Source organism: Corapipo altera, unplaced genomic scaffold, assembly GCF_003945725.1.
Source record: "Corapipo altera isolate COAL_440 unplaced genomic scaffold, ASM394572v1 53, whole genome shotgun sequence".
Taxonomy (NCBI): Eukaryota; Metazoa; Chordata; class Aves; order Passeriformes; family Pipridae; genus Corapipo; species Corapipo altera.
Genome location: NW_020884900.1, coordinates 2,304,192 through 2,321,730, shown reverse-complemented (window position 1 = coordinate 2,321,730; position 17,539 = coordinate 2,304,192). Strand labels below are relative to the sequence as shown.

The window sequence follows — 17,539 nt, the reverse complement described above, 5'->3', positions numbered from 1 at the left end:
CCTTCTGATATTCAGGAACTGTACTATCATATATTGCTGATATTTCATAATAATCCACTTATGTAACCCTAAGGCTCCTACTTAACCATTTCAGTCTTCTCTTCTCAGTTTTCCATTCCTCTTCATGTTAGATTTGGACTAGTTATGGAAATATGCTCCTGTTTCCAATTCCACCCCTGTGTCAGGCTGGAGTCTAAACTGAGGAAGCCACCAGGATAACAGCCAGAGTGGTGTTAAAATGCTTTGCCAGAACCTTTTCTTGGGAACTACAAAAGTTGTACAAGCCATACATAAACAAATGAAATGAGTGACAATGCTCAGGAAGCAGTTCCACAGCTGGAATGTCATGGTGCAGTTTACCTGAGATGAAGTTTCATGCTCATGTTATGTTAGGGCAAGTATCCTGGGAGAAAGCTAATGAGATCTAGAGTGTGTGTGTCAGGTCAACGAAGCAAGAATGGTGGCAGAGAGAGGTAGATAGATGCCTTTGGTTTGTGTTACAACTTAAGGTGTTTACTACAAAGCAGCAAAAAGGGTTAGGACCACAGGTCAGCACAAACAAAATAAGTGCAGATCTGCTGAGTTTCCTGGGTTTGTATTCACAGCAGGCTTCAGTTTAGCTTTACATCTAATGGAAAAAGTTAAATACAGAAAATCTGTGAAGAGGAGGAAATCTACTATACCTTCTTTTGTCCTTCTTTTACCTTATTTCTTTCATATGCAACTGCTTTGTTACATGGAAATCTGGTCAAAATATGAGTCTGGTGTTAGTCTTACTTCTAGCACAGAGGCTACTGTCACACTGAGTTGCAGGTACAACTTCTAGTTAGGCGAGGACAGTGCCAGCACATGCTCTTCACTTTGCTTTCCTCATTTCTCCCTGTCCCAAAATGCCTCTGTTCAAAATTGTTGCTCAATGGAACTAGTAAAACTCTTTAAACAAAAAAAGCAGAGAAAAGTGTTTTCTCTGCTTTCTTCCAGTGTGGAACATTTTATTTTCCAGGTCGTCTTTACAGCAGTATTACATTTTCAGGGAAAGTGTGGGAAAAAAGTTGTTAAAAAAAATAAAAAATCCTAGGCTCATTTTGGTTATTTGACTTAACAATCTGATAGCCTGGAACACTTTAATAGCTGGTCTGCTGTAGTAATTTACACCATCATTGAAATGTTTATCAGATCCTAAGCCATATCTGCCAGAGATAGGAAGAGTGTCAGTTTGTTTTACTGAAGAATATTGGATGTGAAATCTTGCGTGAGCTGTAATGTCAGCACTTTGCACACAATCCACTAAGTGACCTTTAACGTGCCTGTGAAGAAATTTGTGTTGATTTGGTGGGCTGTTATGAGAGTAGGAATGATGTGCTGGTGACTTTCATTGTTTGATGTGTTGCTGGTCTTTTAGTCTTAACCAATTCCTTAACCAATAGTTTCTGATGTATTCATATGCAGCTCATTATACAAATTAGTTCTCTTTGATTTTCTATGTACGCATGCAGTCTCTGTAATATTGCCAGACTAACACATACCAAAGTCCTGATGAAAGTCATTAACATGAGATTTATTCATACTAACAGCCAGCTCCTGCTTATTGAGAGGTCCAATATTCTTTCTCGGAAGCTGATGTGGTAACACTTCAAGACCAGAAACTTGGCATAAGGAGAAAGAAGCATCCCAAAAGAAGAACAAGTAACTAGGTTAAAAAAAGCTATGAAAACTAGTTTAGAGTATTGGGGATATTTTTTCAGTTCTATAAGTTTTTTTAAATTGTATCTCTCTATAGTGACTGTGACATTCAGTACTGAAAGGCAATTGAAGCTCTGCCAGATTCTTACAAGGGGTAATTGCACAGGCTTCTTTATGCATGCATATATACGTATATATCTGTCTACATATATCATGTATATCATATATATATATTTAATGACAGTTGCATGTTTCCTAAAGGAGAGACAAAGAAATGCCATTTTTATGACAGCCCTAGGTGAATGTGGGAAGGGATATATTTTTACAAGAGCACATTTTAGCTAGTTCAGTTATGATCTTAGATTGAGTCTTGGAAAAGTCCTTTGTTGGAGGAGCTGTCTGTAATCAGGATCTGCCTTCAGAAGGACCACCTCAAGACTTGCATCTTCCTACTCTTGGGGTGCAGGGCCTGTGACCTGGGTACCCAACCCATCTGGCTAGCCAGGCCTTTCAATATGTTTTGGATGAGAAACAGTCAAATGTTTTTCCCTCCCTGGAATTCTAAAAGTGAGTGTGCGCTTGTGCTGTACCAGACTGACAGTCCCCAGTGTAGGAGGCCTTCTGCTTCTGAGCCATGAGCAGCTTTCATGGGCTGAGCTGCCAGTTCTGGAAGGACCTCAGCTGTTAGAGTTCCCTCCCAACCCTTGACTGTGTCAGTTTTGTGTGTCCATCAAAGCATGGACTGTCAACTAACTGCGACCTTGGGAGTACCAATTAGAAGCATTTTAGGACCATCTCCTGGGCTGATATGATGACGATATTTATTGCTTATTCGTTCACCCCTCCCTGTAGCTGCTGCAGTTTGAAGTCTACCAGGAAGCTGGTTGTTAATCTCTAATGCAGGCCCTTATAGATTGGTAATGGGTAAGTTTTCACTCAAGTATCACGAGCTACTAAGCTGATGGACAGTCAGTAGATTGCAGGGGCTTTTAGCCATCAGTGCTGGTCCTAGGCCTGCTCCAGTAGCTGGGAATATTTTGCCATGGAGATGTGGACAAAACCTCATAATTATTAACACACTGTTAATTTTGTTTCCTTTAATTAATTTGATTTGTGAGCAAGGTTTGTAGCCTTCCGACATTCTGGGGTCTATAAGGCAATTTTGTGAATTACAAGAAAATCCTTGTTGGCTGGAACAGTGGTAAAGGTCTGATATGCTTTATGGAAACAGAAATACTGGAAGTTCAGCAATTGCTGCAAATTCCCCTTAGCTTTATGAAGAGTTATGGGAAGCAATTACCAATAAATTATTTATTTTACTGTAGATCTAGTGAGAGGAGGGAGATTATTGCTTGCTCATAACTTTCTGCTTCGTATATACCACCTTCTGCTTATGCAAGGGAAAAGTTTAAGGAAGAGTTAACAATAAATAAAATGGAGGATGTTATAATTTTTTTCTAATAAATGAGAGGGGTTTTTTTCCAAGAAACATTAAACAATTCTACATCTTACTGTCCATATAGTAGGTAAGTGTTTATTTTCCATTTTCTAAGTATATATTATCTAAATATATTCCATTTCCATTATTGATATTTGCTTTCCACCTTTCCTTGTTCAGCTCTTTCTGCATTTTAATACTGAAATGCAGTGTCAAAGATTTTTAAGACAACTCTTTTAAGATCATTTTAAAATAAAGGTTTAAGACTTGCACCAGAAAGTTGACTTTCTTAAGGTCAGATTTTGGATTTTCCATGGGCTGATTTTTGGCCAGTCTCTACGATTTGGATTGGGTTGGGTTTTTATGATTTTTATTTTTGTTCCACTTCCAGAAAATATTGGAATAACTAGAAAAGAAATAAGAGGAAAAAGGGTGACTAGAGATATCAGAATGCTTCTATATGAACAGAGTATACAGGCCACTATTTTTCAGCTCAGTAAGGAGGCAAGAGGAGGGAGTATGACCAGGTGCTTAGGAACCAAAGAGATAAAAAGATGAAATGGGAACAATTATTCATTTTTTCTCATAGCTGAAACCTAGATAATACTTAATAAAATGAACTGGTGGCCAGCTTACAACCTGTAAGAGAAAGTACATTTTCAGAGACTGCATGCTTATATTTTGGAATTCATTGTGTGGGAGAGAGAAGTTTAAATGGACTCAGAAGACCTTAGGAAAATGAATGCCTGATGGGTCCACTGAGGAAATAGTCTTTATATTGCATTAAGGAGATATTTCTCACACTTAGAATTTCATGAGAGGGAATGCTGATTTTTTCTTTAAACGTATAAATGGCTGGATAACAATCACCATAGCAACTAAAAGAATATCAGGTTAAAGCAGTAAGAAAGGGATTTAACGACTGTAACGTGTAGTTTTTTCCTCCTCAGATATGTTTGTAGTAATTCTTTGCCATAGTTCTGCATCCGTATTTCTCTGAGGGCATTGCCCATTTTAGTCCTAATATTGCATACAAATGCTCTGCTGTTCATTGTTGAGAGACTGCCTGCCCCGCAGTGACCAAGAGCCATTTACACTGTAGAAATAAATCTTGTAATGTTTTAAGGTAGGGTGATCTTAAAATGAGGTCTGACCGCTGGGTCATTCCCAGAGAGCTGCTGCCTTTCCCCCACTGGAGGCACTGCTGCTTATCTGTGGCCCTCCATGAGCTGAAAGAGTTTGTCTCTTCCCACTGAGAAGTTTGGACCATGGATAAATCATATCCTGCTTTCTAATTTGATCAGGCCTGACCTTTCTAGAAGCTTTTTCAAGACTTTGAGAACAACAGCACATCAGGTGCAATATTAAATGAGCTTTGTAGTAATTATATAAACTTACCAAATCATTGAATCCTCTTAAACATGATGTAGGGTGCTCTTATAAGGGTTCTTGGAGATCAGTGTTTATTTTTAAAGCTGTAGGAAGGAATCTGGAAGGCAAGCCTTGAGGCATTACACAGAGTACAAGCTGTATTTCTTACCTGCTTTCATTTCTTACCTTTGACTACTTTGCTGAAATTACCACATCCTTTCTAGTGATGGAGTTTCACTGGTACATGTCAGTTTGTGGAGCTTGGGAAAAGTATTTATCACTATAATCATTCTTATATACCCTATGTGCACTGTCTGTCACTGTGTAAAATTGCTCAGAAGTTCTGAACTTCCAGGTTTTTTTTAAAAGCTAAAAATTCTCCTGAATGCTGATTTGAAGCAGGGAAAAATGAAACAGGGAAATAGGTTGTAAGCAAAAGCAGTAAGCAGTAACATGTGAAAATATATTTCATGGTTACCACAGTTTCTTTATGAAGGCTATTCAAAGATTAGCTAAGTGTATTGCTATATTCCTTGTGAATACTTAGCAACTGGTATATAGCTTATATAAATGATAATATCTATGGATATAATGTTTGTATATTCTCTGCTAATTGGCTTCATGAGCAAGATGATTTTATTTGCCTTACAAAACCTACTCTATGTATATAACAAAGCCCAAGGGATAAATATATTTTTGAAAGCTGTTTCAATATAGCTTTGTTGTTAATTAAAACCATTAAATGCCTATCATTGTACAGAAGGAAAGCCATGTTATCCTTAATACTATCTACTGTTCTTCTGTTTCTTGGAGAGGTAATTATCCATTACCAAACACCGAGTTATGGGTTTTTTTACTCAGTGGTTTTCTTTGTTGGTTTCTTCTTTTGTTGGTTTCTTCATTTTTATGAGAAGCAAGGATAAAGATAAAGTCATATTGTAAAGATCAAAATAAGGAAAGTTCAGAAAAAATAGAACTTTTAAATTTATTACAAGAATTTTCAATGTTTCATGGATATGGGTGTAGATACCAGTGTGATAACCAGAGCAGGCCAAAATTAATTTAAAATCTTTAGCAGTGAAACTTTGACATTTGGGGTTGTGACTGATGTCAAGAGAGAATATTAACTTGTCTTGACAGTAATTCTGATAAAATATTGGGTTTTTTAAATGGTCATTTTAAAGTACCAACATTTTATCTAAAACTTTGACCTCTTTGTGTTATTTGTTTTATAAATTACATTTTTAAATCCACTTTTCATCTAGAACATTGTCCTTATTGTTATATCAAGGCCACCAAAATATCATCAGGTAATTAGATAATAGCAACGGTAGGAAAACGGAACAAAATAACAAATATATACAAATGTCAGGGAAAAATGTAAGAAGACAATCTCGAAGCCTTTAGATAGAATTTTCAAATCTCGAAAATTTTAGATAGAATTTTATTTTTTAAATAAGTTTCTACAAAAAAAAAATACTCTTGAAGTTGTGAAGTTTTGTCAGGAAGATGACAGAAGAGCGGTTTCAATACATAAATGGGAGCTGGCTCGATACGTGACACCAAACAGTGGGCTGAATTTGGATTTTATTCTGGGATGACTCAGTGCTATTACCCAGAATCAGAAAGTGGATTCATGATGGCCAAGCTTCAGAAGGTTTGCAGCTGGTGAAGTCACACCACGGTCTGTTTCTCATGGGCCACGCTGTGAAAAGTTCGGTTGTTAGAACCTCACAAATATGTATGGGCTCCTTGAATGTGTAGCGAGACACCAAAAACATTCAGCTCAGATAATTTCCAAGAAATCCAGTAAGGAATTGCAAAAAAGAGCAGTTGTTTTACCATAGCCAGTTGTAGTGTACCAGTTAATCCATAAGTGCAGAGCTCTTGTGTAGAACAACTGGAGAAGACGGCAGGTCCCAACAGCTGTCCAGCTGCACAAACCTCTCTTGCTCTCCTTCCCCAGTAAAATTAATAGAACGTCGCTACAGGGAGATCTTTGGTTACTACACTGCACAGAGCAGTACAGGAACCTATAGAAAATCAACAAGAATTTTTATTTGTTGTTAGATCCAACTTTTTGATGACTTTTTTGTTTACAAAACAGTCTGCTGAGTTCACCACTGCAGAGATAACAAGTTCTTCTCTCAAAAGCCTGTAATTGCCCACCAAAAAACATTTGGAAGCTTTGAAAAGAATCTGTTCTCTGTGTGAAACAGATTTGTTTCCATTTTACCCACACATGATGAGTAATGGTGTTGGGAATTGGTTCAGTTTTGTCCACAAGCAGCTACTTTTGAGCTACCTATTTTCAATATTTAGCTGTAGCACTCAGAGCATCCTTGGAGTCCAGCACCTGTTGTCTCTCACTGTCACTGAGCAATGACTTTGCTTTTTAAACTGCAAAAGAGAGAAGAGGGGCTTGTTTGTCTTTCAAATAGGTAACCCAGTGGCAAGGAGCTCATGCTGTAGGGTTTTTAAGTTGGTAACCAGTAACATCTGTTGAGGACTTTAAATCTGGATTGGTCTAACTTTTATGATTACTTAACAGTTTTAATTTTATGCTTAGCGACCTGGTTGTCCATATCAAAGGGTAATTTACAATGCCCCTGGCAAGTGCCTGACTCAGCAGAATCGAGGGTACTCACAGTTAATTTATTTGACCCTTAAAAGAATTGTGGTGCTGCACATACATCTTTTCTATATCAATGCTGCCATCTGATTCAACAGCAGCGTTTCTACACCGTAGCATGTTATTCGTATCTTAAAGCCTTGAAAAGTGGCAAAACTGCAGATTGACAGGGGTGCAAATTTTCTGCCTGCTTTGCAAAATAGAAGCCTGTGATCTTCTAGGAAAAAATACCTCAGATTTATTTTCCACACCTTTTTCACCACGTTTTGATTTTGTGTTAGGGAAATTAAATACAAAAAATTTGGAGACAGAGCAATACTTGCCTGTACTTTATAAAGAAGCCATCAGAGGATAATATTCTTGTTCATATTGTTTTCATCACTCTTATGATTGCTTCATTTAGTGCTACATCTTTTTCAGTGCCTGTGTTGCTGCACTAATAACATCAGCATGTTGCAGTCACTGCTCCTTCAAAGAGTAGTATTAATTGAAGCAATTTATTCTACCAGAGCTGAAGATGGCCTATTTATACTTTCATATAATGAATATTAACAGGTTACATTTATCTTGTCATGTCCTTTCAGCTCCTTTTTCTGCTAAGTGTGGATTTGCTGCCCCAGACATGCTTTGCCCGGGTTCAGCACAGCAGAACCTGGGTCTTTCTGTGTTGCATGAGAGGTCAGAGATGCTCACCAGCTATCACAATATGGAAAGAGGAGCAACTCTGAACTGGTGTCATTGCTCCTCCATTACTTGCTAGCAAAATAATGTCTCACTCAGCCAAATAATGGAGCAGTATCTTATTTCAGCAAAAAAAGATGATATTCATAATTTGTGTCCTTTAACATAATATTAAATGATGTATATGCAATATGAAGTATATGGTGCTGATCCATTTCCAGGGGGTATAAGAAGTCTTACACTGTGACAATAAAACCTGTAGGGTTACAGAAAACTACTTCTTCAATTCTCCATGAAATTCCTCAGTCAGGGTACCGCAGAAAGCAGTATACACAAATGCATGTATGAGAATATCTTGGCTTCCCTAATATTAGTAGTATAAGGCATAATGTGTCTAATCTTCATTTATATTGTACAGCTCTATTATACATAAAGTAGTCTGCTTTTAATAGTATGGTCATTACAATTAGTTCAATTGATTTTTGGCTAATGAAGAACATAAGGGAAAACAAGTCCTCTCACACCAAAATATTTGATGTTCTTTGCAATGATGAATTGTAAAAGTTGTAGAGCAAGATACTGCTGAGTTAGGATAGGTAGGGTCAAAATTGTTAATTGCAGTGGACAGCAGAATTTGTAGAGCAAGAGCTGAGTAAATACACAGGCTTTTAGAGAATCACAGTATTAATGCTGAAATACCTCTACCAAAGCCTCTGCTTGTAGTCCTCTGTCCTTCTAAACTATCAGTTCTGAGATAGCTATTGTAGTTTTTCCCCTCTAGGTTTTCCCTATCTATTATGTAGGACTTATTTTAAATGGCATGGAGAGAGAGAGACTCTATATCCTAAGTCTGTAGTTACTCTGATGATGATAGTGGTTAAATACTGTAGGTGATCTTACATGACAAAAACATGTTTCTGATAATAATTTGTATTTTGTTTTAAGGCAATGTAATTTTTATCATTTTTCTTTGGGTTTGAGCTGTTTGAATTATTTTGAACGTTTTATTCCCATTTGTACAAGTTTTCTCCTCGTTACTATGGAGCTTCTTGCTGAGGTACATTTTGTTTGCACAACTGGAGATTTGTTTTCTTCAATTTTAAATCAGAATTTTGTGGGATTATCTGTGTAGTAGCGACTCAGCTACTGCTACTCTTCTCTCTTAATTGTGAGCCAGTTGTCTTACATAGTTTGAAGGGTATTATGCTACTTCAAGGGCAGACTTTATGTGGCGTCCTAATCCCAGACATTTGCCATTTATCTCACTGACTTCTCAGGCGAGCAGTGGTGTATATCTGTTTCCTTAGATGTCAGTTCAGGTCAATTGCTCTTTCCTACTCAAATCCCTCCTTCAGCATTCTTGAACTTTCTTTATTTTCTATTCTAGGTCTATGCTCAATTAATTTTATATAAGTGTAACTCTCAGGATTCAGTGGTATTACGTAGGCTTCCCAAGTTAACGATTGTAGGCTGGGACCTTAAATTGTTCCTGTGCACTTTCTACATAATTTCTCCCTGGGTGAGTTCTAGGAATGGTTTCATTTCAGCAGTGGGGAATGGATTTTTCTATTGAAGTTGAAAATACCTGAGGTTTTCAAGTATTCAAGAATTATGACATTCTTCAAAAAGACTACACCTATATCTTTTACCTCTGTGAAAAACTATAATAGGCTTAAAGATGGTGATTAATCCACTCATCTGAGAAATGGCAAACTGATGAGATCACAGTTTAAACCTTGAACTTTGTGATTTGAAGTTGTTCCACACAGGACAAAAGTATCCTAATTACCTTTGGTTGATATCCAGCGTTACGTGAAACACTGGCTCAGATCTGATACCTCTGGTGAATTCAGGAACCATGAGAATGTTCTTTGATTCCTTTATATAGGTACTTCCTCATATCCTGGATGTGCCAAGCCTTTCCCATAAAAAAATTGTTTTGTTTAGAGATACTGAAAAAGTCTCTGCCCTTTTATCTGTCATTTCGTAGTCTGCATTGAGAATGAATAAATGTTTCTAGGAAACGGTTTGTATTTGATGTGAAAGAGTCTCTGTGGATTATTAGAAGTTAGCAGCCGTAGTTCTGTTGCCTTTTATCTAGTTTTGTTTCTAATTTTTCTGTTCCTTAGTCATCATTACCTTCAATATTCACAGTTGTATCCTTTATTGTTTTTTTATGACTTGAATCATCCACCCCAGCAGTATTTGTCCTGTTCTCCCTTGGTTTTCTTCCATCATGCCTAAATCTTGTTCAGACAGGTGCTAAATATTGTATTAAGACTATATATTCTTGTCAGCTATGTTGTGAGTGCTCTCTGTGCAGCCTATGCCATGAGACATGTGGAGTCCAAAACCACAGTGATACTCCTGCTGCTGCCCTTTTTTACAGGCTCACCATCATTTGCAACTCACCCTGCACAATTTGTCAACATTAATTTCTGTGTTTATTTCTTCAGTTGAAGTATCTCTGTTTCCCGTTTTTCTGTTCCATCAGTGTTCACTTCCAGTTATGCAAGATGCATATTATTTCTTCATGTCTCAATTCTTACCACTCCCATTTATTTTTCTCACTGTACTACTCTGACATATTTTTAACACTTTCTAGTTTTGAGATATCTTTGCATCTTTGATATTTTAATTTTATTAATTTCCTATTTCCTGTTCCAAAACACTAAAAAAACTATTAATAAGATCTTGATATTGACTTGTTCTAAGCTACGTAAGAACCTTTTTCCTCATCTTGGTCATTCTTCACTGTTGCTTAGAAGCTAGTCTGTAAATCATGCAATATTGTCCCTATTCAGGAAAAAAAATCAAATTTTCCTATGTGAGATTTCATAAGACCTTGTGTGAACTAAAACTAAAATGCAGATACAAGCATACTGTGCTCTTCTCTTCAGCAACAGCTTAATTCTGTGCTCTTAATTCTGCAGTACTATTGAAAAAGCAGTAAAGTTTTTCCAGAATGACTTGTTAATTTTTAGGTCTTACTGCCTCATGCTCATCTTCCAGTGATTCGCTGGAGAAATTTTATTATCATTGATATAGCACCATAAATTTGCAAAAAAAATTAAATTTGCACTAAAATTGGAATAAATGGCATTCTTCTCCCTGGAGATCTCTCATTCTTAAAGGCCCATTAAAGCATCAACAGTCACATCTGTGTCCTTCACAGAGAACCGGGGTCCTCCTGTAGAAACATCAGTGGCACGGCAGCCCCAGGGGAGGCAGCCCTTCCCTCTCCTCCATTTTTTTCACTTTATATTGGCTGGTCATTGCCTTTAAAGGGTTTGCTTTCTCAGGAGATGGATGATGCACACTGTTTGCTGCGATATCAGGAATGGGAGATGGCAGCTTTCCATGATCTCCCTGCTGTTCTCTACACTTTTACCGTGTAGATGCAATCTTTGTGTGGCCCTTCAGTGGCAAAGGGACCATCTTGACCATGGAACAGGGTGGGATAAATCTTGTCCAGTATCTTATCCCTAATAATAACCATAAGATTATTCTTTGGAGTAGAAGTGTTAGAATATTCCTAATAGTTAGGAAGCCATGATGCAAATAAATTGCATCAGTGTTTGGATTTGCTTGCTAATATGAGAATTAATACCTTTTTATTTTCCTAATCCTGTTTTATATTGCTGTGGATTACACAAATACACAGTCCAAAAAGTTTTTTAATTTTTTTTTAATTATTATCACATATTTTAAATTAAAATATGTTAGTGCCTTCAAGGCAATTCCAGTCATAAAAATGGAAATGATGTTTCAGGAATCCTATCAGTTCTTTAATATTGACACATAATCCAAAGTGTGAGTCCTACTAATACTTTGTTGTGTAGGACAGCAAATTCTGTAGATTACTGTTATACTGCATTTAGAAAGGAATAGTGGACTTAAATGTTTTAAGTGGACTTAAATTTGTTTTTGAATTTAAATTAAATTCCTTTTATCCCTTAGAACTGCAGCAGAGGAGTTTTCAATTTACTCCATGTATTTAATGGACCACTGTCTTCTTTCAAATTTCTCTCCTGTAAACATTAATTTTCTTGTTTATGTTTTGTTTGTGTAATTTTTTATTATCATGTTCACTTAAAATCTGTTTTTATAATGTAAGTGTTTCAGTAAGAGTTTAGCTATATTGCAAGGCTGGCAAAGGGAGTGAGACACCAACGTTATTAAGAGCATCATACTTGATATACACTGTGTTGAGTTCGAGGTTAAGAAACAGGTGGTCACTGAAGTGAAATCTGTTTCAACTCAACTTTAATCTAAAAGCATTATTAGATTGTGAGTGTCATAGATGAATTTATTTAACTCCTTGCACAGAACAGCTTTCATATTCACAGAAAATGTGCTCTGGTCTACATGAGTGCCTCTGGTTCCTAGAATGAGAACTGCCTCCCTTGCACTCTCTTCACTCTCCTGTCTTTTAGAAGTTTTTCAGGTGTCAAGGCACGGGTTCCCAAATTTAATTTCTTTGGATAGTATAACCTTATCTCCAAAGGAATCAACAGAAAGAAGTTTCCAGGTTTTGGTAAAAAAGATGTATGCTCTGGATAGATTGTAACCATTTTAAACATTACTATACATCTGCTGATAATTATCGTTTTTTATTTCTCATGGGAATCACATTTTCCCTGAAAAGTAGATAGTGTTTAGGATGGTGTCATACTTAAAATTGTGTTATATAGCAGTGACATGTATTATTTGGACAGTAGCTACCATGTCATAAACTAAAATAGAAATATCAAATAGTTTTTTGCTAATGTCAGTTTTCAACTGTATTTAGCAGTAGTTTGGGGTAATTTGTATCTTAGTTTGTTTGGGCCTGAGACAGACATTTGCCACAGTTTAATTGTGTGAGTGTTTACAGCAGTTAGAAAATCTAAATTCAAGTTCCCGATTCAATGAATTTGTAATTATTGTGTAATAGAGTTGCATGAACATGAAGATTTTGCAGACTAACAGATGTGTAACAAATAACTGAGTTTATCATTGGTTCACCTCCTAAAGGAAGTGGCACACAGGCTCTCAATCTAATTGATCAGGTTCACAGGAGGTAGTGAATCTTCACATCAGAGTTTAATTCATGCAGCCTTGATTTATTTGAGCAGGATTGTCTGCCTCATTATGCTGATGAGGGTTCTCACACTTGCATGGAGTTGTTTCTGATATTCTCTGGTGTGAGTTTGCCATGGCACCGCAAATGATTTCCCCTGGGGATCTAATCACTCAAGTAAATGTTGGGCAGCCAACAGCTACATAATTGACAAAGTCATGAAATTGCTTATTAGAATTTGGCTTCGGGTTTATCAAAGGGAACTCAGGAACCCTAAACTTATATTGACATTAAGTTTTCTTTGGAGGTCCTGACAGATACCAATATCTTTCAGGGCAAAGTCCTGAACAGCAGGTTCAACAGACATACTTTGGATGATGTCCTTTGTCATTTGATGTTCCTAGGTTGTCTAACCACGTAATTTTTTTGTCTGTGTTTTGAGTATGTTTGTTTCATTCTGCATTGCTTGTGGAGGGTTAAAATGTTAAAACCATAATTCTCTCTCCAAGCCTTTCCTTGAAGTTCTGGTTGAAAATGACATAAATATTGATAAAGATAAATATTGATAAAGATCATAAATATTGATAAATACTGAGTCAGTATTTTCCAACAAATTACCTTTTTGTCTGAATTCTACATTTGTTTCCTCTATGTAGTCTTTATTGGGTGATTTATCTTCTGAGGTATGGCTAGAACTATGGGATTCCCAGCAACAGGGCTGTTTCAGAAAGAGAATTTAGGAAGGTTTAAGTTGAAAACCTTTCATAGAGTAGCTGATTTCAAAACTTGAACTCACATAACCCAGTAACTTGAGAACCAAAAAATTCCCACCCAGACTGCCATTCAATACATGTTCCAGAGACCACTGATATTTTTTAAAACATATCCTGCAACTGCTGATTCTGCAAGTAGTTGTTTGCCATCATTAGATCTAAAAGCCCTTTATCTCCTATCACCTGATGGCTATGCTAGAACCTTTGGCTTCAGACTTGTGGTAGGAACTCAGCACATATTTTTACGAAGAATGAAACTCTAATGGCCTTAACAGCAGTACTCATTGTGTGTAACAGTGCTGGAAATTAGTTTCTTAGGCACTGATCTTGACAGGTCAGCTGTCACAAATTGATAGACATATCTGTAAATACATCACTCCTATAAACAAAATTGTGTCTGCTAGAAGTGGAGGTTAAAATTGGCACATTTCTGAACAAGTGAAATGTTCCAAAGCACAAGGATGCACAGAAAAAATCCCTTCTGGAAATGGTTTTCCTTATGTTCCATTTATGAATTTTATGTGCATAGTTTGCTTTTTAGAGACTGAAAAGTTTGTGCCTCTATAGAGAACACTATGGAGTTCTATTCTGAAGTGAAATATGCTCCTTCTCCTTGCATTTATCCCTGCTGCATAAAAAGGGAATTTTTGTCTTGCTCCCTTTGAATAAAAGGAATAAGTTTATGGTTTTGCACTGGTATGTCTCCAGTATTTTTTGGAATTCTTGGAGTTAGAATTCCAAAATGTGAAACATATGGTATGCAAGAAGTCTATGGCCCTGATAGTTTTTGAAATGTGAATGTGTGGGAGAAGGAATTAATATATCAGTCCATGAGAAGTAATAATTTGAATGTTTTACATTTCCCATTTTTTAATAAGTATTTATTCATCGCTTGTTGATTTTGCAAACCATTTTGGCCAAAATCTTAATCATATACTTACTGCCTAGGACTGCTGAAGAAGGCTTAAACAGCAAACTTTCTTTACATATTTGAGACACAATATATTCCTCCCACTCCCCTATACTAGTCTGTGAAGTCTGTTGAACCATGTTGTTTTATGTCAAATGAAAAATCTGTCCATTTGGTTTGGCAATAGCAAGAGTAAGAAACATCTGGAAACATTTCAGAGCAAGCACCTAAATTCAAATTCAAAAGATACCATGGCTACAGGTGTTTGCCTACCTGTGTTGTTGAAGACCCTTTTACATGCAGGAGCTCATCTGTCACTCCAAACTGGCATCACAGGGGAGTTTTCAGTCTGAGATACTTTAGCTTTCAGGTGTGTCATTAGAAAGCCGAATATTATTCATTCATTCTCCTCCTCCATGCTCCAGGTCATCTGGATAAAATGAGGTGTGCTTTAATTCTTTCCTCTCCTATGTCTCAGCTTTCAAGATTTAGTGACTATGGAATAATTTTCATCAGTTGTGATAGTTTCTCAACATTCACTGAATGTCCCATTCTTTTTCTAGTTCCCTGTTTATCAGTTTAGTGCAACAAAACAAAAATAAAACTGTACAGATCTCTTCCATCACATTTTATTTGTTGATTTGATTTGTAAGGCTTTAGGATAAAACTGAAGTCATAGAAATAAATCATGTAAGACATCTAGCCATAGGCATTTTCAGTGAAATAAGTTCTTTCCAAGAAGTTTTTGACTTGTTACATGAAAATTAGCTTCTGGCAGGAGGAATCCACATTTCACAGATCTTGGGCTGTGTTTAATTTCTACAGGGCATGCCTTCAGCTAACAACACTGCTTCCACATACGCGAGCATAGTATTGGTGTTTAAGAGTAGAGCTGGAAAAAAAAGAAGAAACAGTTTCTACTCGATACTATTTATGACTCTTCTGAACAAAATGACACTGTGGATTCTGTTTGGAGGCAAAAAGAATATCTGACTGCTGCTGCTGCTCAAGAGTGTATTTAGTTTCAACAATCCAAGGGTCACTTAAGATTGACTTTTCTATTGAACCTGTTCTATTGAGTTGGACTGCATTTCTCTTCAGAAATTGCATAAAATTGATTTTTAAAATTATATATTTAGTTGAAAAATAAAATATTTAGATATAATATTCCAGTGAGATATCCTGAAAATATGCATCCAGGTACATCTGGCAGATGCATGAAATAGTGGTAGGTATGAGATACTTGTTCATCAGAGCCTAGGACCTCAATAGGCTGCTACTGTTTTAGAAATGAGTTAGAAGTAGGGTAAGAACAGAGAAAATAGGACTTAAGATAGGATCTGAAGAAAATCTGAGAGAGGAGGCAATTTGACACCATAGAACCTATGTCAAGAATTTATTACTATCCATGAGCAAAAATGTTGTGCAGCAGGAAAAATGGTCAGTCTTTGATAAACAGTGGGGAATTATTTGAAAACAGGCAGGAATCTGAGCAGAGAGGGAAATCTGGGATAGTGAAACCACAGATAATCCTCAAGACTGTCAGGCAATATAAACTTACTGAAGAGAAATGTCATATCAGAGTGATCTAAGCGAAATAATATGACAACTACCACAGATAATAGAGCAGATACATTGCACACATCCATGAAAATACATTCAGGCAGGGTACTTGTTTATGTCTATCCTCTGAATCTCACTGATTCTGTTTCTGCATTAAAAAAAGCCACACATCTCTCAACTTCCCTATATCGGTTCTGGATTGGGCCAAGCTACCACTAAATGTTTATGTAAATGCTGAAAGATTTCTGCTTGCCAGGCCTTCAGACTCATTGCACTTTCTGTTCTAGTTGGCAACGTGGGACTCTGAGAAAGGACTGAATGGCAGCCTACAAGAGAGACGTCTGGGCAATGACTTACAAGGAGTGACACTCAAAGTGGTGACTGTCTTGGTACGATGCTCTTTGAAGGATCTTTCAGGAAAGAAAACGCTCAAAATAAAAAGGAGCCGACTGGGTATTTTGGGCACTTCCCGCAGTGTTTTTGCCTATCATTTTCAGTTCTGTATTTTTGGATGATCAGTTACATAAGCATGGAAGATAGATGATGGCCTTTTATTATTCTATGTGAAGCTGTGCGCTGTCAGAGATACAGAGCATTTGTTTGTTTCCTTATGCTGTTTTTCTGCATTGTAATTCCTACCAGGCACAGAACCAGCACAGGGCCTGAGTGCACAGGGGTGCATTCCAGATATTGTGCTTTAACTTGGATAGGCAATTTCCAGCATTTCATGGATTTTAAGATCAGATGGGCCAATTATGATAATCTAATCTTGGCTCTTGTACACTGCAGGCTGTAAAATTTAATCAAGTGTTTCCTCCATCAAGCTCATAAATTCCCATTGAGATAAACTATATCTTTTAGAAAGGTGACATCGTTCCAAAAAAATCATTATGCTTTTGGGACTACTGTCTCTTAGACTCTGAGTGGTAGAAGAGCTCCTGTCAGCCAAGTTCTACATTAGGGGCAAATTAGGGCTTAAATGCATTCCTGCCTGAAATATTGTAGTCTGCAGATTGCAGAATGTGATGTCTTTCTGTGGCTTTTAATCATCTTTTTCTGAATCATGGTACAAATAGGCAGTACTACGTAAGATCATTAAGGCACTCCCTCCAACCTTCAGTTTACTTTTCTCTATTTATGCTGTAGCTGATGTGAGAGGTAAGCAGAAAACGTGAGTACCCGTGTACAAAGGCAGCCAGCTGTAGTGGCTGTGCTGCTGGCATCCCTGGCATTCCCCTGCAGGAGAGCAGGACACTCGTGCCCAACAGAAAACATACTACAAAATGCTGCATTTCCTTGGTCCCAAAACATACTTTTAAATTAAAATATTCCAGAAACTAGTACCCATAAAGGTTATTCTTTGAATTTTCAAAATTTTAAATGTTCACTAAATGCAGTGTTTTTAGCTCTTGTTTCAGTATGTCTC

The 17,539-nt window shown here is 36.9% G+C and overlaps 1 protein-coding gene across 2 annotated transcripts in view; it reads left to right on the top strand.

The window, feature by feature from the left end:
- The window catches only part of GRID1 (glutamate ionotropic receptor delta type subunit 1), a 513,783-nt gene that overhangs the window by 439,086 nt on the left and 57,158 nt on the right, over nucleotides 1-17,539 (top strand). For both annotated transcript variants that reach the window (XM_027649514.1, XM_027649515.1), the window contains exon 9: nucleotides 16,401-16,502. In XM_027649514.1, coding sequence (XP_027505315.1) covers nucleotides 16,401-16,502 — 102 coding nt within the window. The remainder of the gene's footprint in view (nucleotides 1-16,400; nucleotides 16,503-17,539) is intronic.